The 26,781-nt window shown below is 35.9% G+C and overlaps 2 protein-coding genes, 1 long non-coding RNA gene and 1 other non-coding gene across 10 annotated transcripts; 1 reads left to right on the forward strand and 3 right to left on the reverse strand.

Moving 5' to 3' along the window:
- Positions 1-1,447: 1,447 nt before the first annotated feature.
- On the reverse strand, positions 1,448-1,519 carry TRNAD-GUC. The gene has a single exon. It is a non-coding gene; the product is annotated as a tRNA-Asp (tRNA).
- Positions 1,520-1,536: 17 nt separating this feature from the next.
- LOC109194124 lies at positions 1,537-5,460 on the reverse strand. Of its 5 annotated transcripts, XM_019345021.1 has the most exons (10): positions 5,376-5,460; positions 5,081-5,172; positions 4,482-4,620; positions 4,043-4,174; positions 3,738-3,887; positions 3,366-3,616; positions 2,420-3,317; positions 2,170-2,339; positions 1,916-2,077; positions 1,537-1,790 (listed from the first exon to the last, which is right to left on the reverse strand). In XM_019345021.1, exons 1-9 carry the CDS (start codon positions 5,457-5,459, stop codon positions 1,930-1,932), a joined length of 2,064 nt encoding a protein of 687 aa, XP_019200566.1. In that variant the 5' UTR covers position 5,460; the 3' UTR covers positions 1,537-1,790; positions 1,916-1,929. The 5 variants fall into 5 exon arrangements, with proteins under 5 accessions (XP_019200566.1, XP_019200563.1, XP_019200562.1 ...); XM_019345018.1 differs by having other exon boundaries at positions 1,916-2,074; positions 2,420-3,616; XM_019345017.1 differs by having other exon boundaries at positions 2,420-3,616.
- Positions 5,461-6,495: 1,035 nt separating this feature from the next.
- LOC109194123 (DNA topoisomerase 3-alpha) lies at positions 6,496-17,917 on the reverse strand. Of its 3 annotated transcripts, none has more exons than XM_019345015.1 (24): positions 17,497-17,917; positions 17,115-17,293; positions 16,930-17,002; positions 16,578-16,700; positions 16,318-16,439; positions 16,160-16,232; positions 15,956-16,072; positions 15,678-15,767; positions 14,430-14,609; positions 14,178-14,306; positions 13,061-13,135; positions 12,734-12,823; positions 12,152-12,256; positions 11,393-11,427; positions 10,644-10,773; positions 9,738-9,790; positions 9,558-9,648; positions 9,046-9,084; positions 8,520-8,598; positions 8,330-8,401; positions 8,043-8,126; positions 7,515-7,745; positions 7,114-7,234; positions 6,496-7,033 (listed from the first exon to the last, which is right to left on the reverse strand). In XM_019345015.1, exons 1-24 carry the CDS (start codon positions 17,773-17,775, stop codon positions 6,778-6,780), a joined length of 2,826 nt encoding a protein of 941 aa, XP_019200560.1. In that variant the 5' UTR covers positions 17,776-17,917; the 3' UTR covers positions 6,496-6,777. The 3 variants fall into 3 exon arrangements, with proteins under 3 accessions (XP_019200560.1, XP_019200561.1, XP_019200559.1); XM_019345016.1 differs by having other exon boundaries at positions 7,515-7,702; positions 9,558-9,657; XM_019345014.1 differs by having other exon boundaries at positions 9,558-9,657.
- Positions 17,918-22,271: 4,354 nt separating this feature from the next.
- LOC109194127 lies at positions 22,272-23,112 on the forward strand. Its single transcript, XR_002056377.1, has 3 exons — positions 22,272-22,352; positions 22,761-22,889; positions 23,040-23,112. It is a non-coding gene; the product is annotated as an uncharacterized LOC109194127 (long non-coding RNA).
- Positions 23,113-26,781: the final 3,669 nt, after the last annotated feature.

The following is a 26,781-nucleotide window of genomic DNA, read 5'->3' on the forward strand; positions in this document are numbered from 1 at the left end:
CCAAAGTTTCACCTCTATGACCAGTTGAGCTACCCATGCGGGCATATTAAAGTTATTTATGCATAGATAATCGGATGCTGAATTTGCTTATTTAAATATATAATTCTAAGTTTACGAATGCAAGATAATGCAATCATGATTGGTTATAATTTTTACTAAAATAATTTATGGCAATTTTCTAAATACTTAGTCTAAAAATAATAGTCTAAATAATGTTAGTCTAAAAATAATAGTGTAAATAAATACTACATTTGGTTGAGTCAAAAAAAAAAAAAATACTACATCTGGTTTAAATTTCTTTAAGCCTTCTTAATTTTCTTGAGGGTAGCATTGCCATTCTCTTTATCTTCAGTACATATCATCTTCTTTTGTATTGGTAATGCGCCATGTTCAATTGTGTTAGTTGTGATAGCATAGAGGGCAGCATCCTACAATGAGATTATAGTGTAGGAAGATGTGAATCATGCAATGAGATATAGAGGTGTAAAAATAATTTTTTTGGAGAAAGGTGTACAAATAATTAAATACGAAATATATGAATCGCTTATTATGTTTCGAGGTGGGGGCTTTACAATCAGTTATGGACGAACTTCCCAATCGTTATGCTATGGACCCGTGTCCACCTTGCAAGGTGGACACGGTTCTATGTTCATAATTACTAAACATATGTTCATAATTATAAATCTATATATTCATAATTTTTGAACTTCATATTCATAATTATTAAATTTTATATTCACAATTATTGAACTCTATGTTCATAATTACTGAACTATATGTTCATAACTATAAAGCTATATATTTATAATTTTTGAACTTCATATTTACAATTATTGAATCTCTATATTAATAATTACAAAACTATAAGTTCATAATTTTTGAACTATAAATTCATAATTATGAATAATTTTGGAACCGTGTCCACCTACACAGTTCCACAACATAATTTGTCCGAACTTTCATGTCAATAGAAAAAAGTTAACTGTGATGTCTCAGGGTATAGAGTGTAAAAATACGTAGGCCGAGTGTAAAAATACATGGATCAATTATTTTGTCTGGAGGTGTAAGAGTGTTAAAATATATGGGTCAAGTGTGGAAATAAATGAGTCATTTATTATGTCTCAAGAAATAAGGAATGTAAAAATACGTAGTATTTTGGAACCGTGTCCACCTACACAGTTCCACAACACAATTTGCCCGAACTTTCATGTCAATAGAAAAAAGTTAACTGTGATGTCTCAGGGTATAGAATGTAAAAATACGTAGGCCGAGTGTAAAAATACATAGATCAATTATTTTGTCTGGAGGTGTAAGAGTGTTAAAATATATGGGTCAAGTGTGGAAATAAATGAGTCATTTATTATGTCTCAAGAAATAAGGAATGTAAAAATACGTAGTTCACCTATTATGTCTCACAAGGTGTGAAAGTTAAAAATATATCCTTAATCGCCGTTGCCGGGGATCGAACCCAGGTCACCCGCGTGACAGGCGGGAATACTCACCACTATACTACAACGACTTGATGTTAATTGGCAATAACTAATTGTATAAGAAAATTTATCATTGATGGAATCTTGCCTGTAATGTGAAGTAAACCATTATACATTAAGTAGTAACTAACTCTAACAACATAAGGTTTCTGTTTTTCCCTGAGCAAAAACTTAAAATTTGATATCTCAAGGAGGATAACAGAACTGAAAATCTAGAAGCATGCCTGTGTGTACAAAAACACCAAGTAAAGGGAATGGAAACTATCAAAGTAATGCAGCTCAGCTGCTCAGCACCAAGCAAAAAAAAAATATGTATATATATATATATATATATATATATATATATATATATATATATATATATATATATATATATATATATATATATATATATATATATATGTATGTATATATATATGTATGTATATATATATGCATACTAGTTCTTGAACTTCAGCTTTTCTGCAGGATAAATCCTATCTCTACCTCCATTTTGTCCTTCCCTGTAAGAGATATCCCTGCCTTTAAACTTCTTAGTTTGAGGCGGTTTCTTGTTTGCATCACTGTCTTTCTCTCGGTCCCTTCTACTGTTATGAACAACGTTCATTGCAAAGATAAATAAAAGGAGAAGAAAGTGGATTTCTTTAATATGGGCATATAGGTTGACAAAGAGACAAACCTGAGATGAAGCACCAGAAACATCATGCCAAAAATTGCAGTGCCTTTTGCAACTGTATGCAGAAATGGCCTTCGGTGCACCTTGTCCTTGGAAGCTTCAACATTTGTCTTGTCTTTCCCATTTGAAACATTTTCTGCCAGAAAATCCATGTCTCTATGCTTTGTGTCAAACTGTATACCAAAAAACAAGAAAAAGACCTCAGAAATATAGTTTATAGTCAAAGGATATGGGTTTAAAGAGGGCCACTTGCCTCATTTGAATCTTTGACTGGAATGTAAGGATGCTTTTCTTCTAGAGCTTCATAAGAATTTGGATGAGCAACCAAGTTCTGATTGACACTAGACTCATCTAATAATCTGATAGCAGACGGTTTGTGCTCATTTTGGAAACTAACTATTTGCTGACTCTGCAAACTACTAACGCATCCATCCTTTAACTCACCTGAATAACTATTGTGTAATCTATGATTTATTCCAAATTCGGTGCCAGGATCTGCATTGTTGTCATCTTCACTTTTATTATTGCCTGTGAGAAACAAGGCACCGGGTGGATCTCTAAGACACTCCTTTGATGCTGATTTAAATTCATCGTGACATTGAGATCCATTGCCATCATCAGCAACATCCCGAGCTTGAGGAGTTTTTAATAAACCTCTGTCCTGGCTACAGCCCTCATTATCCAGCAATGCATTGTGGGCATCTATGTCAAAGTGGTCATCGAATTCCAAATTAAGTGCCCGACCTAATAAAGAGCTCATGCTAGCTGTGGATGATACTTCCAGATCTTCAATATCATCAGAGAATTTATTTCCACATCCATCCACTGAACACCGACTTGACCTTGACCAATGAGAATCAACGCCCATAAAAAAGTTAAAAATATTATCTTCCCCTTCCAGTAAAACAGGGCTATTGCCATCAGCTCCACCAATAACTGAATCTGAAAATGCTAGATAATCAGAGATATAATCTCCTTCAGCTTCATAGTCATATATAGAATCCTGGACTGATGCACAATTCCCCATATTAGGGTCAACGTGGTCGAAATGCATTATGTCATTGTCAAGAGGACGACTTAAGTCATCACTTTGATGTAATTTTCTTTGAGACTTGATGCAAGAAGATGAAACTCCATCCTGTGACTCGTAATTCCTAGCATGCTGTGAAGAGGGATATTTTGTTGATTCTGATCCAAACTGGTTGAACCCATTATCATAAATGTGCTGATCACGCATATCAGAGTGCAACAAACTCTGCTTCATGCTGCTCTTTGTAACAGCTGAACAAACTCCAGGTGAATTCTCGCAATCTGAATTCAGAGGAGCAGTATATTTATTATTGTTTGTAGACGAGCAATAAGATTCTTCTCCCATATACTTGCTTTCTGCTTCATCAGATTCTTCTGAACAAGAATCATAGTTTTTATCACCTGCTTCGGTTAAATTTTTCTACAGAACATAATGGTATGTATTAGTAAACCTCAGAGTAAGGCTGCATGTATGCCTCAAATACGCAAGCTCATACATGCTGATGGCTATGGCGTTAATCCTTGAAGACTGAAGAGTATACCTGCCTAACTTTCTGTCTTTGATCTTTATATGAGCTGTAACTGGATGAACTTGAAAAGCTACATTGCGATGTCTCCAAGCTTCTTCTAATGCCCCCCACCATATCTTTTGGCATGGCTACAGTGTATGTTACCACATCAAAGTCTGGGACCTATATCAAGGTAATGATCTATTATCAGTAAATTTGCGATTGAAGCAGAAAGGAGAAAGCATTTGCATAATGATCTAAGAAAGAACTGATCAAGAAAGTCTATTGAACAAAATAAAACACTCCATAAAAATTTGCACCTACATAATTTGTCTTACCTTTAAATGTTTTGATCTGGCTTTCTTTGATAGTGCCCTTAAGCAAATGCAAACTTTCCGAACATTTCTTTTTTCAACGACATCTGATGGGGAGAAGAGATCGATACCATTCAATCCCAAAATTTTGCAGATCTACACGAACAGGGGGGAACTAGTAACCTTCACCACCACAACTTATTCTCATTGAAAGATTAAAGTAAAAAAGAGTCATTTACTTCCATGCTACTGTGAATAACAAACTCAATCTGCTTAAATCAGTGGATTTTCTTATCCCATTATTCAACAGATCAAAGAAATGCTATAGACACAGTACTGCTATCACTAAAGACCAAAAAACGTTTAATGAAAAATGAACCCCTCCAAGGATTATCCTATAGCAAACCAGTTGAGATGAACAGCTTTACCAAGATAAACATTGAATATGATGAAGAAGATTAACCTTTAGAAAAGAGTCAACATTAGAATAAGGCCTGTATCTCCCACTGCTTTTCCGGGAATCAAGTGGTTTATACTTTAAACGTCTAAGCTCTGGACACTTTGCAAACAACATATTCCATACTACTTTAGAGACCTCAAACCTGCAACGAGTCAAACAAACATAACTATTATTTGATAGAAGAAAAAAGTTCTATTACAGTAATTTTTATTTTTATTTTTAAATGATGAGGTCAAAAGTAGAAGAGCTTCCCTTTCATGAAAGAAAAGATTACAAGCTTAACATACATGACGCACTATCATATTGCCATTACACAAAGATCAACTTTATAGCAGCTCTATGTGACTAACTGACTATGCCCACCTAAGCTTGGTATTAATAGTTAACTATATCTTTTTGCAAATAAATAACCTTCTTGCAAAAGGATATAATATTAACAACAAAAATCTAGATAAACATAGCTGCAATATCTTATATAGAAAATCCTCTTCTTTTTTTTTCAAAAACAAAAATAAAATCATTCTTTATCCAATCTTCTAATTCTTTCCTAATCCATAGAGTGTGCCTTATCAACACAACAGATATAGTTTCCAAGAACATACAGAAGATCTCCATCAGCCAGCAAATCAGAAATGTGCGACTGCTCATTCAATCTCATATTCAGAACTTCCCCTAGCCATATTCTCGTCTGAGTCTGAAGTAAAAATTAAAAAATTAAAAAACAGAAAGAAGATCAAGATCGAATCAGAATCGCCTTATATACAGCATTCTAGAATCCATATTTGCAAGTTTGTGGCGAACAACGCTCAACTCGATCACTACTGTTAGATAAAAAGATAGGTACAGGAAATATATACAAATACCGATGGCGATGGCGAGAAACAAGCTAAGTTTGACCTGTAAGAAGACATCGTCGAGCTTGCGGAAGCTGGATTCAGCGGAGATGGTAGAAGAGCCGGCGGCGACCTTCCGGCAGCCCATCCCGGAGTTTTCCCGCCCAAAGGTAATTAAAAGCTTTGGGAAGAGGAAACGAGCAATCAAAGAAATACAAAAAGAAGCAACTACCACTTTAGTACTGTCGACTGCTGCTGTCAGCCAATTAAAATCAATAAACTAACAAATTTATGAAACCGATGAAGAATCGAATTCAATGAAAGTTTCTTGGTCGGCGGAGCTATCCCGTCAAAGTGTATAAACAATGGGTGTGGAGTATTGAGTATTGGTTGCTTGGTCTGCACTCTGCAAGTTCAGCCGAGTTTATTGCAAAGAGAGTCGACTCCCAAATCCCAATTGTCAGCGAAAAGGTGATGCAATTTCTGCCATTCTGGCATTTTTCTAGAGGCTTTTTGTCTTTCGCTTCCCGTAATATATTTATTTTAATTAGGGAGAGTAGTACCACGCGGCAATACCATTCAAGTAGGGACGCGTATGGGACAGCGTTTGAAAATATTTCCACATTTTGTATCTACGTAAGTTTTATTTTAATAACAAAAAAAAATAAAAATAAAAAATAAAGATGGGTATAGTCCAGTAGTCAGTAGATAAAATGTGAAATATATTTGTGTACAAAATGTTGGTAAAATTGATGATAGTTACTCCGTCTATTGTTGGCGAACCTTACTGTTGGGTCATCCACCAACAGGATGTACCCACACGAATTTCTTTGCAAATTTTAAAAATTTTTGTTAACAATTGAATATTATTTATGTTTATAACTCAAAATTGAGTTTGTAAATCCATACTTATATAAGTGATGTGATCAATATTAGGCAATTTTGTAAATGATTAGATCAATATTAAAATAAGGAACTTATAAAATTGTTTAATGTTATTGAATGAGAAAATAATCAAGAATGATAATAAATTTAAGAATAACAATTTCATATTGATTCATCATTTGAAACACCATAATATTATCATATCTCTTACTGAATATGCAATATACTAAATGATTCGACGTCTTTATTTTCTTAATGCAAATGCAAAAATAAAGCATAGAGGCCTGGAAGTACTTTAATTCAGAATAGTATATTTTCTATAGCAAACATTTAACATTACAAAGTCATTGATTTTCGTGATGTTGCAGTCATGAGTGCTCGCTCCTTCCTTGAAGTTAGAATTTGCGATCCCAACCCGGATGTTGCAACAGTGACCCAGAATTGCTACATTACTCGGTACAGCCCATTAAATTGAAATCATGATGAGATATGGTTATATAATTGCTTGCTTAGTGCTTACTACGTTGATAAGCTAAATACAACATGAAGATTTAAACAGGGAGGGAGGGGGTCGTCAACTTTCATCCCCGACGACGTGGGCAAACATTCGCCAAGTGTGATGGATCACCACATACAAAACAGCAACCGGTGGTTGGTTCCCCTGTTGCCGAAACGAAGGTAAAACCATTAGCATGTGTGGCATCACCCCTACCCCTGCCCCTGCCTCTACCACGGCCCCGGCCGCGTCCGCGGCCACCCCTCCCGGAATTAGACCCCAAGTCGCTAGTATTTTCGGAGGGGGCTCCTCCTCCTCTGCTCACGGCATCTTCCTCCCATCTGCATTACAACCAACAAAATTCATCAAAATAAACATTAAAATATTACTTGTGTAAAAGGCAGAAATTAGCTAATCATACGCGAAAAAATTGCATTCTCGGGACTGGCAAGAGTAGAACTTTCTGCCCCTATTTTTTGCAGTGTTGGCGGTTCGTAGAGCACAGGGAGCACCGCAGGAATTACAAGGAATGGAGGGTACTCCTGGTTTAAAAAAAATTAAAAAGATTAGATATGAACTCCAGCAGCAACCTGCAAGTGCATTAATTGTACATCAATGTCTCAGCTAATGTATGAGTAGGGGGGTGGCACTGGCACGTCTTTAATCGACATGTCTGTGAAACAATAAAGCAACATCCCACTTATTGTGTCACCTACTCAAGTAAACTTCTGCAGGGTGCTAATTGACATCAATCTTGTACGGTGTAATTTTATATTTGTAAATACAATTGAAAGTATGTGGGAGGGAGCTGGGCAATCAAACCATTTTGTCGGTTAGCTTCATGGGACTGGGACTGGGACTGGGAGGACTGAGCAGAACGCCGATTGGATGCTTGCGAGGGGCAATCATTTGATGAATGCCCTGTTTGCCTACAGTATAAACAAGGAGCTTGCGGTCTAGGATTGCTTCGCTGGGCACTAGCGGAAGGTGTTGTACGGCCCCCTCTATTGCTTTGCTGGGCACTGGCAGAAGGTGTTGTATGGCCCCCTCTAGCTGGAAAAAGAACCACATTAAGGATACCCAATTTACTATCAAAACCAGTTAAGATGCCAAATAATTATCCCATCTAAAACACAAATAGAAATATGGATCAGGTGCCAAATGAAAAATCATTATATTTCGCCCCATCTACACCAATTGAAGTATCATTTTCAGAGGTTCAGTTGTCAAAACAAAGGTCTCTCAATCAAATAACTAGATACTTAGGAAAGAGAAGTTTGTATATACACATCTGCAAATAAATGACACCATATGTAAGTACATAGAATTGAATAGGTTTAGACTGCATACCAGGAATGCTGGAACTATTCCTGGAACCAGTTCCACAAATTTCTACCAACTGCTTCAGAGTATCATCACAGCCACCAACACAACCTGACATGAAACGGAAACACTCAAATACGGAAATGTTCTGCATTCCAATGTGGTAGTACATTCAATTATTCAGCCAAGAAAATTAAGGAAAACTGATGTTCAGTCCAGAAATATAAATAAATACAGATAATTGGTTCCCTTGGATGTAACAAAAGAGAATGATTTACTCATCCACCCATATCTCATACAAAATTGTAGCATACCTAAATGTTCAGCATCGAAATTGGGTGGTATAGACAGACGTCGAAATTTAAACCGAATCTTAAAAACAGGTCCTGTAAGCCATATCCCAACATCAGTCCTAAGAAAATTTGAAGCAAGATGCATTCTTGAAGGATAAATCTAAGTGATTCAACAACCAAATATAAGTAATTTGAATGTTAAGAGACAAACCTGGAGTACAGATGCTGCATATATCTTGGGTTACAACTGCTTCTAATATGCACCCTGGTAGCCAGACTGCATTTCTACACTGAGTAGACATACTTGAAAAGTTAATCAACAAGGACATTTGGTCAAACATAGGTTAGCAAAAAAAAAAAAAATGTTAAATTATTCTATACTTTACACTGAAAACATTAAAAGACAGTGCAGTCAATCATGTTACACACAAAAAATGACATGGACTAAGCTGGACAATCATCAAAAGTAAGTCCACTGTAAATTTTGAGTTAGGAACAGATATTGCCTAGTTTGCATCAATGAGGTGATGATACATGTATGACCATGATAAGGATGTGAGCAACATGAAAGAAAGGGAAGGAAGCAAAACATGCTTAAATATGGTGGAGTGGACACAACAGTAAGAAATATTGTGAGGATTTATCTTTAGAGTTCCATATATTTTCAACAATCATGAAAATGAATTGTTAACAGCTTCTTTAACATATGAAGGCGGTAACATAACATGAGCACCTACCTGTGGATAACCCAGGCAACCAACCATGAATTTTCCATCCTGAATCATAGGAAGAATATCACAAAAAAATAATGAGGAAAGAAGATAATTCTAAAATTCAAATCCAAAATGAAAAAGAGTCTTATTTAAAATAGCAGACTGCCAGAGAGTAGATAAAAGCCAGCCTATCAAGGCTTCAAATTATCACAAACAAATAATATACAAGCAAATTGAAGCAACTAAAACCAAGGACGACATAATACCAATTTGGTACTAACATTTGAGGCTAAGAGCAAATATGAAGAGAACCAGCCACCCCACAGAAAAAGGCTTTAACTGATTTTTTTTTTTTGAAGTCAGACCTATCTGTGGGGAAATTTTTTTGTCTAATTTTATTCATCAAAAGATATTTTCAAGGGCTATAGTATGATTGAAGGTACAGTTGGGGAAATGTATTGTTGATGGCAAGAGAAAAATTAACCCCACAAGCTTGTGGTGCTTTAGTAATTCACTCAGAATGGTTGATCAATTACCGTTTTCTGCCTGAGGACCATATCTGATTCCTGACAAAGTCCACATCTGCGAACAACATCTCCAACTATATGTTGCTCACTAGCGTTGGATCTGTTTGATCTGCATAAACAGAGAAAATAAAATAAACACTTAAAAGTTGGGAGACAGAATGATTGTCACTCAGATTGGCGAAGGCATACCTGTCAAAGAACACAGCCATTGCCTCAAATAACTTTACTTTGTTTACTCTGGCCTGTGAAGAATTTGGTTTGAGCACAAATGGACAAAAATATAATGGTGACAGAATATTTTAGAAACTGAGAAGAGTACGCATATTTCAAAGATGGATAGGTACTTTATACATGACTGCTATTGCAATGAGTTAACATCACTACAAATAAAAATATAACACTAGCAAATAAAAGGTTCATGCTTCACACCATTATATATATCCATCACTAGTGTTCTGAAAATAAAGATATGGATCCTTTACTCAGATAGATAAATGGCTCAAAAAGCTGGCTACAAATTGTAAACAATATAAAAAGATTAAGCATGCCCTAGAAATTTTATAGCCACTATCCACTTTACTATCTACAATTTCTCATTGCAAGGTTTGGGAAATATGAGGCAAGGGAAAAGGCAAAATGGAAATTACTCTTGACAAACATATAGAGAAGCATCTTGTTCCAAATACTATGGATATGGACTTTTAAGTGCATATGTATTAGTTATTTGCTACCCTTAACAGTACTAATTACAGGGTATAAACATGCTGAGATAGGGAAGCATAACCAGAAAAAACATCACTAGCAGATAAAAGAAAATGATAGAAAACTACAACATTCAAAATGCTAATCTTCAGCACCATTGCCATTCAATTATTGCCTGATCAAAAGAAAAGCAACACTAGGTTGGCATTCTTAGGCTCCAAAAGAACAATATTGCAATACTAATAACTAAATATTACTCCCTCAGTTTCATTGATTCACCACTTCCAATTTTGCAATGTATTATTAACTTAGTCGCCTAAGAAAACTTACGATTTCTGTACATATGTTTTTCTGCTCTACAAAATATTGATGATAGATTGACTACTCACTTACATCTAGAAAGCAAGCTTTCATTTGCTGCAAGCAGGTCTCCAAAACCTCAGTTTTTCCCTTTGTGCCAATACTAACTGCTTTCATATCATGTTCCATCATTGAACGGAGATATGGTTTCCACAGTTCATAACTGAAAGAAACCAGAAAGTGTCATTCAAACGTTTCCATATAAATGTCTATTATGAACTGCAGTTAGAAAGAGGTGGAGCAAAAAAAAACCTTCAATTGAGAAAAGAAAAAGAAAGGAACTCCATTAAGCAAGTTGTCAAACTTGCAGCAAAAACTCTTACATATTCATGGGGTAAGAATCTTTCTTATCTAGGATCTTTAAAGCCATAGACCTTTTAAAGTTCATTTGGACCCCTCTGGAGGCGAAACCTATGACTTTAAAAGACCATGGAGTAAAAAAGTTTAATAATTTATGGGGTATATAGAATTTCACAACTTGCAGACCTCTTACATACTAGATGAAACTTCACATTCTATATAAGTGTTTAAAGGATAATTACAATGAAAGGACACTAAAAGAGGAGAGGCACTAGCTTTCTATACCGTATCAGATGATAGGAATTGATAATGCTACACAGGAGCATACCACATCAATATATAATTAGATCGCATTACTAATGAGTCCACAATACCACATGTGAAATATTGTATCAGCATTCGTTAATTTGCACCTTTCAATATTACATAGGACAAATTCTGAATAAAAAATTTAAAAGGATGAAAAAGTTTGTATGTCTTACCCCATGTCATCATATCCCATTACCAGAGCTTCCCCCTGCAAAATAAAAAATAAATTAAAAAAAAAATGTTCATCTATACAGACTCTTTCTTTTTAGGAAAAGAATATAAGATAACCAAAGCACTAGGCCACTAGCCAATTGAAACATTAAAATAAAATGAACAATAATAATACACTGAATACAAAATATAAAGGACAATTTGGACATCAAAAGTACCGCCAACATGCTTCTTTCTCTTATACAAAACCTGCTTTGTTAAATCGGGTTGATAATCCACAATTGGATAAGGGAAAATTAAGCATCCAAAATTTACCTCCCAAGCTCCAAAATAATTATGACCTATTTAATAATATAGCTTTTAGAAAGCACCATGGAAAAAGTGTAATAAAAGCATCCTGCATACATGACCTACTGATATATTCCCCATAATTACTTGTATGCTTTCACAGAAATACTTACACAATTTCTAATCTCTTCAAGTAGACATAGTTTGGGCCCAGAACTTCTACTTAAACACTACAAAGCATATATAGAAGTAACTTTTCTTGTATTGTCATATTATATAATTGGAAAAGTGTTATGATACTGCTTCTTGCAGGAAGAGAATGGGATTTGAATGTGAACAAGCACTATACACAGTGATGACTTCTCACAGCTATTCACTTTTGAACAAAGAAATGTATAGGAATACAAAAGGGAACATAAAATATCAAAAGCACTAGAGGTAAAGAGAATGCAATGTAAGATGGAGAAGCTTACAAGTTTAGTTGGTGAGAAACGGGTGTTTGAATCTTTAGTCACATAACATCGATCAAGCAGTTTTTTTATGTGATCATGCATTGTTGCATCTGTGCCAATGCCTGCCTATCAAAATGAAAAATCAGTACAACACAATCAAAAGTGTAAGAAACCAAATAATCAGGAAAGAGTTAATACCTCCAATGGTCCTTTGAGTATTGTGTTTTTACCAATAAACGTCCTCCGAGTATAAAATGACCAGCAAACGTCCTCCGAGTATCAAAAAGTGACCAGTAAATGTCCTATGAGTATAAAAAAAAAAATGACCACATGTGGTCATCCGTTAGCAAAGGCATGAAAGTGGCGTTACATTTACGACTCACTCAGTTTACCCTTCAATTTAACGCTCACGCATTTGCTAACGCAAGACTACAGGTGGTCACTTTTTGATACTCAGAGGACGTTTGCTGGTAATTTTATACTCGGAGGACGTTTGCTAGTAAAAGCACAATACTCGAAGGGCCATTGGAGGTATTACTCAATCAGGAAAACTTAAAATAGATCAGATGAAACAACTCTATGTATGGCACATTCATGTCTTACCTTGTCCATACAACTTAGAAGGTCAGCCTCACTCAAAGGTGGAGGAGGTCGTGTAACTCCTGAATCAAGAGTCAATGTTGTTGGGGTAAACTGCAAAATTGCCATCAGCAGTAAAAAATGATTTTTTCCATATATGTTTGTTCGGAATCAATCTATAAACAATTGACAATGTAGCCCCACTGATAAAACTCATTGGTCATCCTCCATTGTTCCTTTTTTTAACCCAATGTTAACCTCAAAAATTTGTTGATTTACAAAGATCTGAAGGCAATAATAGGGCCACTAGATAAGTAATCTAGAAATAGATACAAGTATACAATGATGAACCTGCTGCCCAAAACTGTATGTTGGGATCACTGAACCCCCCCATGATTCATATCTGTAGACATCCAAGTAGTTTTTCTGCATAATATGACAAACAGAAATTTGAATTCAATGATGTATAAAAAAGAATAACATATAGGTAACTTATATATGTACCAGCGAGAGAAGCTATATGGAGGGCTGGATGCCGAAAGGTAATGACAGATTATCAGCTGATATAGTATAAAAAACGGTTGACTACTTAAATGCATGAAGTCATAGGTAAAGCACCATATGCCCCATAGCAAATTTCACCCAAAAAAGGGGCAAACTTTGACATCCTTGAGCAAGAACCTATTTCATAGTACTTCTTACTTTGGTATCTAGTCTAGTTATAATGAGAGAGGAAACTTTTAAATAGCTAAAGCAAACAAAAGGAAATAGAAAAGAGAAATGATAAAACAAATTGTACAACATACTTAATGTCTATCATGAGAAATCAAGCAAGGAAAGGAAGAAATAGCAACATGATCCTTGTTATCTACATTTCATGAATACCACCACAATCAAGTATTTGATACTATGAGTGTGCCCATGATAACAAGAAAAGTATTTCCAAGGGATTAAAAAAACAAGTATTTCAAATTGAGTGGGTTTCTTGGATAAGTTGTTGCCATTGACTCTTGTCTAATATAGTAATATGTTGCAAATTAGGGCATGGTCTTTCTGCATGAAATAAGCAGGTTACTATTGTTCAGGAAAAGGTTCTCCAGAATGCCTTGTTTTGTTATTCCATGAGGAAAAACCTTTCTTTATAGGAAAGAACTGAGAACGCACATTGAATCTAATTATAAATTTTTACTTTCCTAAAAGCAGGTTAGTATTTTTTCTTATTTGATAAGGAAAAGTTTTTCTTGCTTAAATTAAAAAATAAAAATCCAAGAATGCACATTGAAGCTAAATTATACATTTTCCAGTTCCTAAAAACACATGAAGAGTTTAATAGAATGGAACTCTTGAACACTCATATAATCATTAACAGCACAAGCAAAAATAGTGTGTCCCATGAAACAAGGTCAATAATAACAACCCAATCCCTGTAATGCAAAGTTATGTATTGCTGGTGCAATCAGAAACTCACAGCAATTATCACTCTCCCACATGCTGAAAATGATTCACCAGCAATATCAATTTCAACTATGGTCTCAGCTCCTTTGGCCGGTTGAGAGACACAGGCCAGAAAATGGCGAACAACTAGTTCATACACTTTCTGCAAAAGATCTTAGATCATTAGTAAAGGAGTTTAATCAGATCAAATCCAACAGGAAAATTTAATACAACTCAAATGTTGCTTAATCCCAAGTTAAAAAGTGCTGACAGGAGATGTACTAACATGGTGGTCTTGACTCCATCCAGGTTCTCCAGCTGAAAACCTAGTTGGGTGAATAGGAGGATGGGCCTTGTCATCATTCACTCCACCACTAGGGTCTCTCCACAGTCCTGATTCATGGTCCAACAAGCGCTGGGCATAAGAGCCCCATACTGGGTGACCAACTTGTTCTTGAACAGTCATCTGCATCACAAAGAATTATGTCAAAATGATTGATTGATAAGAAATTGCAGCTACAGAAAAGGAATTGGAGATGTAAACATGTTTTGTAAGATAAAAGTTGGCATAGCCTCAGCAAGGAAGAAGCTAAAATGGGAATACCAGCAATAAATCCTTTGACTCTTGTGGCATTTCCATATTTAGTTCGTGACTATCAAGTATCAATTTAACAAATTAAGTTCACAAGTATGTGCGAAAATTAGTCCCTCGGTCCCTTCACTACATTTTCTAAGGAAATACCACAATAATCAAGGGACTAAAAATGGAATTAATATACTTCACTATGCCACAGAAAAAAGGTTAAAGATCAGGTGCAAAATAATGCAGAATATACTCATGTACTAACAAGTAACAATAATAACAATAATAGCATGAGATATTATGGTGCAAAGCAACTTGTTGTAGCATCAGCGTAAATACAGCAAAATGACTGAAAGCAATAACAGATCCTAGAGTTCAACAGAAGCTCTAATTCCATTCACTCTCATCATGTGAAGTAAACTGTTTGAAACTTCAATCACCGAACATTAGAGCATCCACACTTGTGTATATTATGGGGAGATTTCAGTATTAATTCTTCCCAATGGAGATAATAACAAATGTGGGGTGGGGATAATTGTGGAGATATTCATACTGCAAATGAAGGGAGAATGGCAGAAAAAGAAGAAAGAGAAAGAAAAGAAAAAAGGGGCTGCCCACACGGGCGCGTCAGGCGCGCCGAACGGCGCGCCTGACAGGTTCTTTTTTTTTTTTTTTTTTTTTTCGTTTGTTTTTTAATTTTTTTTTTTCTCCCTTCCCCACATTCTCTCTCCTAATCACTCTTACATTATCCCCATATTCTTCCCAACTAATGTGGATGCTCTTAGAACTTTCTCTGCATGTATTATCTTTTCAAGCAATAACAAATTTATCCTGCTGGTAAATTTTGTTTTTCCTTATCAAATTTTCCTTGTTTCATGGTATTCATATTGAAACATTACCACTTCTCAAATAAACCACTCTTAGATGATTGAGGAAGAAATAATGACTTACAGGCAAGTTAGCAATGCCATCAACAGAGAAGCGATCAGTCTCAGTGCGTGGGTAGCTAATAAATCCTTGTTGGTAAAGATCCTCAGCCACCTAAGGAATAGGGGAATAGCAATTAGATGCCCTGAAATTTGAAGTATACCATGTAGCTCAACAAAATTGATAAAGAACAGTCATTCCTAATCCCAAGAAAGATACTTCAATGAAATCATAAGTATCAGCATCAACCAAGTCTTGTTAAAGATATGCACTATAGACCACTGCTTAGCTTCAAAACTTACCTTCATAGTTTGTGCAGAACTCATTCTGAAATATCTTGAAGCACGTTTCTCAAGCTCAATGGTGTTCAGCGGGTGTGGAGGATATTTCAGCTTCTCCTGCTGCCTAACTTTAGTGACCTGTCCAAACGTAATGACTACAATTAGTTTAACAACTCATCCTGTAAATGTTGTGAATTAGCATTAGCAATATTTCATTGGACTCACTGTTGCAGTGGGGTCCTGGACACACATTTCATAAATAATTACTGCACATGTGTGATCAAACAAATTCCCACGCCTGTAAAGTCAAAGTCACATTTTGGTAGTCTGATTTAAATTTGAGAATATAATCTTGTGCTAAAAATATCAATTACAATAATTACATCCAATTAAAGTTTGCAGTGCCCTCATCTGAAGTGTGAGTACAATTGATTGTCCAGAACTCTTCGGGTTCGTGAGCTTGTATCTCCCAGTACCGCTCAACCACGAAACCAAGAGTAGGGAACTGCAGTACACAAACATTTTGGATTACACCAATTTGCACATTATTCTGGAATAGCTGTAGCTTTATCTTCCCTTGTGTTGCTAAGCGTATAGGTAAGGTTATACAACATGAGTGGAAACCAAATTAAAGATATGTTACCTGACAAGGACCATAACTCAGGACAAGATTTCTGTCATCCGGAGCAAGATCAATGACAAATGTATCTCTCAAGAGCATAGTCTGAAATCTTGTGAAAGAAGCACCTATACGAAGATCTATCTCCTGTAAAGATTAGATATTAGACAGGGAGCCAATAGGAAGGCTTCAATTAGTATCAATTTATTATACTTATAACACTGCAATAAAGATCTTATATCAACAATCTGGAACCATTTTCCAATTACCACTTCTAATCCAAGACATGCAATAAAGGAAAACCTTTTGGATGGTAGACAAGTAACATAGGAAGAAATGACTTTGCAAAAATGCCCTGTAAATACTTTGTACTCACTTGTCGTACATCAACAGCATCAGAAAACAATTGATTGGGTTGAACAAGTCGCTCCACTGACTGGCGAATTTCCCTGGTGACCCCAGAATAATGTCAAGGGTTACTAATATTTGTCAAGGACTGTAGGGCTACAGTAAAGATAATAAACCAGAATAAACATCTGCCAGCTAGCAAGAAATCTGAACCTGTCAATCAGAGCAGAGAAACGAGCCCTCCACACTCTAAGGTTACGATTAGCTTGTTTGCAGATTTCCAACACCTCAAATGCAATATTTTCCCCTTCCCTATCACAATCGAGCCATAGTATAAGCCATTGGCATCTTCGAGACTCTTCCTCCAGTGTCCTTTTGATATCTAACTTATCCTACAATTACCAGCAATGTGATCATATGTAAAAGATATAATCCAAACGCTCCGGTAGAAGCAAGTATCATCATTTCTCGGAAAGGCAGAGGTTGACAGTTGTGTCGATAAAATCAAACAGAAATTGATGCAGACACACAGTACAGTTCCTAAATCAAACTACAGAAGCATTTCCTGCAGTAATAAAAGTAAATTTTCAGTCACCTCCGGGACAGATTTCCGAACGGGGGCGCTAAAGAGATCGACAGGATCGCAGGAGTGCCACTTGCGGTATCGATCATCGAATTCGAGCTCCATGAGGTGCCCCGTGACGGAAGTGAAGAGCATTTGGCAGGGCTGGTTTAGGATAGTGTAGTTAAACTCAAATATTCTGTTGTACACCGACCGTCCGTTCCTCGACCTCATTTGGTTGTTCGACAGTATCCCCGCCACCGCCTTCGCCACAGACGGCTTCTCCGCCACATTCAGCACCCTTACGGCCATGCCGCCACCGCCGGTTCAAAGAATTGGCCCGCTAAATTTGTAAAATGGAGATTTCTAAATTCTAAATATTGTATCACAGTTCAGTGGATTTCCCGCCATGAAGATGCGGGAGTGATTGGGCTGATCCACCCCTGAAAAGCCCAAAACACTAATCGTCACCGTTTAGAGTGAGTGGGACTAACGGTGTCCGTAAGTGGTACCGTTAACTCCCACCACTCACATTATTTTTTTTTTAAAAAATTAAACGCGCCAATAGCGTTTCCAGTTCCCACTACACCATTTCACTTCCTCTCCACGCAACCTCCATCACTCTGCTCTTTGAACTCCACTCTCGAGCTCTCTTCTCGCACTTCGTCTTCCACAGCCATTTCCTTCGATCACTCTCAAACTCTCTGCTCCACAGCCATTCCTCTCTGCTCTCGCATTTCTCGTTCTCGCATTTCTCGTTCTCGCATCTCTCGAACAAAACTTCGCGTTCTCCCGTAGCTATCAAAGGAGACAGCCTCTCCATCGCTCATTCTCAACGTTGCTTCACTTGACTTACAGGTATTTTATACATGATGTGTTTATGATTTAGGATTTTTGTATTCTGTGTACATATTTTGAAATTTTAAAATGGGGTTTTGAATGTAATGTTATGAGCTTATGAATGTATATCTTATATGTGACTGTTATTGATGTTATGAACTTTCTGACATGTGCTTATGTATTTTCTGTGAGAGATTATGAATTTTCTCATACGAGATTATGAATTCTGTATTGTGAGTTGTGAATTTTATGTTCTGTAATTATGAATTTTCTGTTCTGGGGTTATGAATTTTATGTTCTGAGGTTATGAATTTCCCTTGTGATATTATGAATTTTATGTTACTATATTATGAATTATATGTGACTGTTATTGATAGACAATATGAGATTATGAATTTTCTTATATGAGATTATGAATTCTACAATGTCAGTTGTGAATTTTCTGTTCTGTATTTATGAATTTTCTGTATTACAGTTATGAACTTTCTGTTCTAAGTTATGAATTTTCTGTTCTGAGGTTATGAATTTTCTTTGTGATATTATGAATTTTATGTTACTATATTATGAATTATGTGTGACTGTTATTGATGGACAATGTATTCTTTTCGGTAGAGCATGGCTGGATTTATTCGGCACTCCCATCCCCCCTCTACTGAAATTAGGAATATATTTTCCATCAATCTACATTATATGTTGTATATGACTTACTTGCTTTCTAACATTTTTAATAAAAGCAATGGACACTGCTCAACGAAAGAGAACACGCTCACAGACAAAGGCACTCTTGAGCTCTCAAGCCGCACAACCATCACAACCCTCACAGACAACAGCTGAACAAAACACTGCAGTCAAAACTACGACAAAAAACAAGAGAAAACGAACAACAAGAGCTGTACTTGACTCACAAGCTGCTCAACCATCCCAGCAGCAGTCTGATGACCTGCTCGAGCAAGAAGTGATTAGAGAAAAGAGATCAAAACAGATAAATGATAGACATAGGGGCAAAACAGCCATTGTGCATAATACTGAAGCAGATGGAGGTGATCGTGCAGAAGGGAGTTCTACTTCCTATTTCAGCACACGGATGGGACCAAAGACCATGTTCAGGCTTGTACAACAGCTAACGCCAGAACAAAAACAATTTGTCCGTGATATTGGTTTCGGAGCCCTGTTGGACCTTCAATTGTGTGCAAATGAGTCACAATTAGTCCAGTATTTGCTAAACAACTTTGAGTTTTTCCAAACACATTTCAAACTGGAGAACGACAAGCTCACTGTTGAAGAATAGGACATTGAGTACACTCTTGGCATTCCAAGAGGAGAAAAGAAGGTTGTTGAGGCCCCAAAATATGATGAACAAGGGACACCGGAGTACAGGGCTCTCTTGCAAAGCTGGAGGCAAAGGTGGAATATTAATCTTGGTTCCCCAATCACTACCAAGATGGGAGATGTCATAGTTCAAAGGGGAGATTATGGAGATGAATTTAAGAGAGACTTCATGGTCTTAACTGTTTCGTGCATGATGCGGGGATTTCAGACACGCTACTGCAACAACAGAATCCTCAACTCCTTGATTAATGTTGATGAGATAAAGGAGTACAACTGGTGTAGCTACACCTACAACTCTCTGATCAAATCCATCGAGCAGTACAAGAAGAAAAGTAGTAGCTTCTTTACTGGACCAATGACATTCATATTGGTAAGTTCTAGTTCCACTTATGAATCTTATGATATTCAGATTGTGAATTATATGTGTCAGATTATGAATTTTCCTCTATGTGATTATGAATTTTCCTCTAAGAATTTTCCTCTATATGATTATGAATTTTCCTTTATGTCATTATGCATCTTCCTCTATGTGATTATGAATCTAAAGTATGTACTTATGAATTTTATGCTGTTTGGATTTTATGAGAATTATATGTATCAGATTATGAATTTTCCTTTATGTGCTTATGAATTTTCCTCTATGTGATTATGAATTTACAGTATGTACTTATGAATTTTATGCTATTTAGATTTTATGAGAATTATATGTGTCAGATTATGAATTTTCCTTTATTTGATTATGAATGTTCCTTTATGTAATTATGAATTTTCCATGTTGTCATTATGAATGTTCTTTTAATGTTATGCAATAATGAATCTCATAATAGAAAGTTCATAATTGCATAACATAAAATCCATAATATGATAGTTGAATATAGTGTTCATATGGATTATGAATTTTCTATTACGGTATTATGAATTTTCTGTAATGTAATTATGAATTTTGTGTTAGGATATTATGAATTTATAGTTATGGAATTATGATTATAACTTTTTTATTTTACCTTTTTCTTGAACATTGTAGCTATTCTACTTTGATTGGGTCCAGTTCAAAGGAATGAGGGTTCAAAGAACATATCCAAGCATTACTGAATGGACAAATAAACTTGCACGACAAAGGGTTTCTGCTGAGAAAAGGTCGGGCGGATATGGGAAAGGGAAAGTTATCCCTCGTATTGCAAAGCCTACTGCTGACTGTATTGCTTCTACTTCAGCCCAACCAGTCCCAACCATCTCTGTGCCGCCATCCAGTGTTGACAGGGTCACGCAAGTTCTACAACGCCTTGCTGCTGATGTCTTGGAATTCGGTGAGGCTATGGCTGAAGTTGGAAAACAAAACGCCCCTGTGGATGTTATGAAGGCTGCATTTTCTGGGATTTCTACCATGATTGGCGTAGCAAGCACGATAGAAAGAGCACCAACTCCAACCTCCTCTCAACTTGACGACATCTTCTTTGGCCAGGAGTCTTTCACAAAGGCTGTTGATGCCTTGGTTGAAGCCTTCCAAAAGACCAATCGGCAAATGGAGTTTGACCCTCCCTCGTTTGATTTAGGGATTTCTTATACCCCGGCGCCATTGGTTGACGAACCACAGGAGCAGGGCGCATTGGATGAAGATCAATTGGATGCCCTTGTTCAGAACATTGTGAAAGACACTCCTGGTGCTGCTGATGCTGCTACACTCGCTGTTACTCCTACTGCTACCCCTGCTGCAACCCCTGCTGCTACGCATGGTGCTATGCCTGTTTCTTCCCCTGCTGCTTTCCCTGCTGGTACACATGTTCCTAGCACTGCTGCTACCCCTGCTGCTTCATCTTCTGAAACCCATGTTGCTACCCCTGCTGCATCAAGTTCTGAAAGACGGGAAATAATTCCATTGATTAAGGTTCCATTCGCTAGAGATGTCCCTGGTGCTGCTGATACTTCTACGCCTACTGCTACACTTCCTGCTACCCTCGATGATATTGATAGGTAAACTAATTAGAATATGAAATTGTGTTATGAACTTTCTTATATTATATTATGACTTTTCTTCTGAAAGATTATGAAGTTTCACATATGAGATTATGAGTTTTCTATTATGAGTATGAAATTACAGTTTTGATATTATGAACTTTCTGATATGCAATTATGTATTTTCTGTTCTGTATTTATGAATTTTCTGTACTGCAGTTATGAATTTTCTGAACTGAGATTGTGCAATTATGATGATATTAACTAGCTTCATGTGTTTACAGTGCATTTCTGGACAGTGAATCTGATGTCGAGGATGTTACCATACGAAAGAGACCAATCCGGAAATACAAAAACATCCCGCTAAATTTGAGGTCACCTTTCTGGACAAAGAATGTACCGTCTGACCATAATGCTAGTGTCACCGAGAGGGCCGTATCAAACTACGCCTTCATGGATGCTTCTACAAATCATCCAATAGAGTATGTTTGAATCTAACCATTTTAAAAACTTTTTATTTTCATGAATATTTCACATTTATAACCATGTATTAATTCATTTATGTATTTATCAAACTTTTTTGTTGATGTAGTGAAACTCTGTTTAGCTTTGATGATTTCTTAATGACAAGAGGAGATTTCCACACCCTACGCAGCGGTGAAATTTTTAGCACATTCATCGATGTATGGGCGTTGAGGCTTACACTCCTCAACACAAAACGGGCATTGGGGAAGCCAAAGTGCATCTATTTTAGCACGTTGGTACATGTAAGTTAATACCAACAATTTTTACTCTGCTCACTTATGAATTTTCTGTTAAACCATTCTGTATTTTATGTCATGTAAATATGTATTTTCTGTGTGTGATTATGAATTTTCTCATATGAGATTATGAATTTTCTATTGTGAGTTTATGAAGTTACATTTTTGATATTATGAACTTTCTGATGTGAGATTATGTATTTTCTGTGTGAGATTATGAATTTTCCCATATGGCATTATGAATTTTCTATTGTGACTTATGAAATTACAATTTTGATATTATGAATTTTCTGTTCTGTAGTTATGTATTTTCTTTGTAATATTATGGATTTTATGTTATGATATTATGAACTATGTATGACCGCCATTACATATTGCACAACTTATCATTGATACGTATTTTTTTCCCCTTAGCTTCAACTTGACCCAACTGAACAGTGGATGAAGAATCTTCCGCTTCAAAAGCGGAAGGAGAATTTCAATGAGCGGTTACAGTATGAAATTTCCAAATTTGGAAATCTTGACGTCAATGATGCTGATTTGGTAATTTATAATTACCCACGTTCAACATTTATTCATTAATGACATATTTCTTCTCTATTCTAACTACTTTTTCTTTTGATGTTAGATATTTTTCCCCGTGCTTCGACACGAACACTACTTCATTGTCTGCATCAACACCATCTCAAAAAGTGTTGAAATCATAGACAACAAGATGCTGCCTAAGGATGTTACTGAAGCTGACAAGTATGAAGATTGCCCTAGTCTACTGGTAACTTAACCTTAAACTTGACCTTCCAAACATTTGTTATACATTTCCTATGAATCATTATCACACTAGTTTCATTTTTGTCCAGATGACTGCTTTGAGAGAGTACTTGACTGCAGAAAAATCACCCCTACTCCGTAAGATACAAAATCTTCCTGTATCACACTTGGCCATTCCTTGGAAGGAGCTTGACAATGTGATTGACTGTGGCATATATGTCATGCGACACATGGAGTCGTACAAGGGGAATGTTCAAGATTGGGACAGTGGATTCAAGATAGGCACCCGTGTAAATGTAAGAGTATAAGATATATTAATTTCAACTTAGATTTGCTTTTTTGTTTTTTTGTTTTTGTTTTTTTTTTTTTTTTTTGTTTTTGTTTTTTAACATCTTTTTTTTTTTTTTTTTTTTTTTTAGGCTGACTTCCTTGGGAACTTAGAGCTAAATACACGTCAAACATTATCACATGGGGTAGGAACACTGAAAGATTGCGAGTTATGAAGGCAACAAAGGATCTCTCAAAGAAGAAATGAAACTATACCGCTTTTTGGTGTTTGAATATGTTGTGAACATGAAGTATTAATTTTCTCAATACTTCATTTTGAAATCTTGACTGTTGGTACCCTAGATTGAGAATCTCTCATTTTGTAATGTGCACCGATATTTTGCACCTGTGAATATATATACAATCTATTACTCTTAATTCAGATTACATATGGATCATGTAGATTTATGAATTTTCAACTACCATATTATGAATTTTCTATTATGCAATTATGAACTTTCTATTATGAGATTATGAATGTATACGTGTTAGCTATAACTGAAAATTCATTATTACATAACATTAAAATAACATTCATAATGACAACAAGGAAAATTCATAATCACATAAAGTAACATTCATAATCAAATAAAGGAACATTCATAATCTGACACATAATTCTCATAAAATCTAAATAGCATAAAATTCATAAGCACATACTGTAAATTCATAATCACATATAGGAAAATTCATAATCACATAAAGGAAAATTCATAATCACATAAAGGAAAATTCATAATCACATAAAGGAAGATTCATAATCTGAGACATAATTCTCGTAAACTCTAAATAGCATAAAATTCATAAGTACATACTGTAAATTCATAATCACATAGAAGAAAATTCATAATCACATAAAAGAAAGTTCATAAACTGGTAAAGGAAAATTCATAATCTGACACATAATTCACAGTCTAATATCATAAGATTCGTAAGTACATACTGTAAGTTCATAATGACATAAAGGAAAATCCATAATGACACAAAGGAAAATGCATAATCACATGAATGAAAATTCATAAACTGACACATAGTATTTTGCATAGTATTCATCACAACACTGCTAAACATATGAAGTTCTATTAACACAATCTCAATCTATAGCTACATCGTGGTCTACATTCTTATTAAAATGAACAAACTGTGAACCCCCAGTGCTTGGATGTACAAGATATCCATCACGAGCAATCTCTGAAATATTTTCCAAGACCAATGATTGGACAGAGCCCTTTGTAATTGAAGCAAGCTTGTTTGCAGCACTCTTCCCCCCCCCCCCCCCCCCCCCCTTGCTGCATTGTACTTCTTCTCAATAACACTACTACTCCTTTTATTTCTCACACTTTTACTCCTCCGGCTTGAAGGGTCTTGGACAATACCACTTGACGAAGACACAGCACCCTCCTCAATATTCACATCCCCAATCTCAGCTTCAATGTTTTTCCTTGCATTCTCAACAGGTTCATCACAGAATTGTCTAGCAACACTGTTATCTTGGCTACAAACAATAAGCCTTTGAAATTTCCTACTAATCTCAACAGCCCAAATTGAAGAAGGGACACCACCATTATAAAACACGGATGCAATGTCCACATTTCTACCCTCAACAACCTTTTTAGTCCATCTTTTTAGAATGTATTTATCGGGAATACTGGAAACACAGTGCACGTGAAGTATACGTAAGCAGTGGCAGCAAAGTATTCCCAATTCTGAAAACAGCTTTCAACTACAGCATATATCCAAATTGATTGGCTTAAAAGTTACTTCATGCCTTATGATATCTATGTCTGGTCGCCACACGTGATACTTGCACTTACAACCATCGTTCAACACCATTTCTTGATAACAAGAGCTACCTTTCATAAATTGTTCCTCGAACAAAAAATATATCTCAATTGTATAAACCTCTCTAGCATGTGAAAGGAGTTTCACATGATCCATCATCATGGCGGGTACTCCTTGAGAACACCGGAAATCCTCACCATTTTCCTTACTTCTCCATTCAGAAATAACACTCACAAAGGATGAATAAAAATCACATAAACCAGCAGTCTTGGACAACCTCCTAGAAATTGAATGATTTGTGCTTTCACTCCTTTGCGAAGATAAAATACCCCCGGAGAAATAATCCTTGTTGAACGCTGGACACCACTTCTCCCTACAGTCATAAAGCTTCTCTAGCCATGTATTCTTATGACAATTATATTTTGTAACCATCCTGAAAAAGTTAAAACACATGTTTACTAATCATATTCTGAAAATTCATAATCTCATATTAGAAAGCTCATAATCATATAACAGAAAATACATAATGACATAACAGAAAATACATAATTGTATACTTGCATTCATAATCTCATATTACACAGTTCATAATCATATAACAGAAAATACATAATGACATAACATAAAATCCAGAATTGTATAACTGTGAATTCATAATCTCATATTAGAAAATTCATAAATCATATAACAGAAAATACATAATGACATAACAGAAAAAACATAATGACATAACAGAAAATTCAGAATTATATAATGTAAATTCATAATAACATACCTTGTCCAGTAAACTTCAAACTCCGCTTCAGTCTCGGTGTATTTCAACACACAATTGAACATATCCAGAAAATCCTTATGATTCCTTAATGCCTTGATATGCTTCTTCGAATTCTCACCAATATGCCATATGCAAAGACGGTGGCGTGATGTAGGAAACACCATGGAAATGCCAGCAGCCATAGCTGAACATTGATCCGTCATGATAGTCTGTGGACACTTGCCATCCATGGATCTTAAAAACGCTCTAAACAACCACGCAAATGACTCTATCCTCTCATTCATCAAAAAACCACATCCAAACATTACATTCATGCAATGATGGTTCATCCCTACAAAAAGGACCACAAATCATATCATATTTGTTAGTGCGATATGTTGTATCATGCACTAACAGATCACCAAACACCTCATAATCCCTTCTCATTTGACCATCCCTCCAAAAAAAACTACACAATCTTCCATCCAAATCAACTTCGAAATCAAAAAAGAAATCAGCCTCATTAGATTGCCTCCTCCTGAATATTTCAATCAAAGAATTGGAATCAGTTCCATCCAAACACTTCAAACTCACAGAAGCCATCGAATTGTAAGCATCGCGGTTGGTAAAGCCAACCAATGGAGAACCCCCTGACTGATGTTTCAAAAACCTCATACCATCCGCCAATGCAACACCACTATTCTTCATGTCTTTTAAATATTCAAGCTGATTGTTTCCCACTCTTCTATGCGACCGGAGCAGATGACTCTTGCCAAATGAACATAACTCATGATTGTGCTCTTT

Source organism: Ipomoea nil, unplaced genomic scaffold (assembly GCF_001879475.1).
Source record: "Ipomoea nil cultivar Tokyo-kokei standard unplaced genomic scaffold, Asagao_1.1 scaffold1932, whole genome shotgun sequence".
NCBI classification, from domain to species: Eukaryota; Viridiplantae; Streptophyta; class Magnoliopsida; order Solanales; family Convolvulaceae; genus Ipomoea; species Ipomoea nil.

Coding starts and splice junctions, on each gene's coding strand:
- LOC109194123 (XM_019345014.1), bottom strand. CDS start 17,775: ATGGCCGTAAGGGTGCTGAATGTGGCGGAGAAGCCGTCTGTGGCGAAG. Junction 9,658..9,737: donor ATGGCTGTGTTCTTTGACAG/GTATGCCTTCGC, acceptor CTGTTTATGCAG/ATCAAACAGATCCAACGCTA. Junction 8,127..8,329: donor TTTCGATGCTGAACATTTAG/GTATGCTACAAT, acceptor GTTTCATGTCAG/GTTGTGTTGGTGGCTGTGAT.
- LOC109194124 (XM_019345017.1), bottom strand. CDS start 5,459: ATGGGCTGCCGGAAGGTCGCCGCCGGCTCTTCTACCATCTCCGCTGAA. Junction 5,173..5,375: donor TCGACGATGTCTTCTTACAG/GTCAAACTTAGC, acceptor TTTTTACTTCAG/ACTCAGACGAGAATATGGCT. Junction 3,888..4,042: donor CCAGATCAAAACATTTAAAG/GTAAGACAAATT, acceptor ACCTTGATATAG/GTCCCAGACTTTGATGTGGT.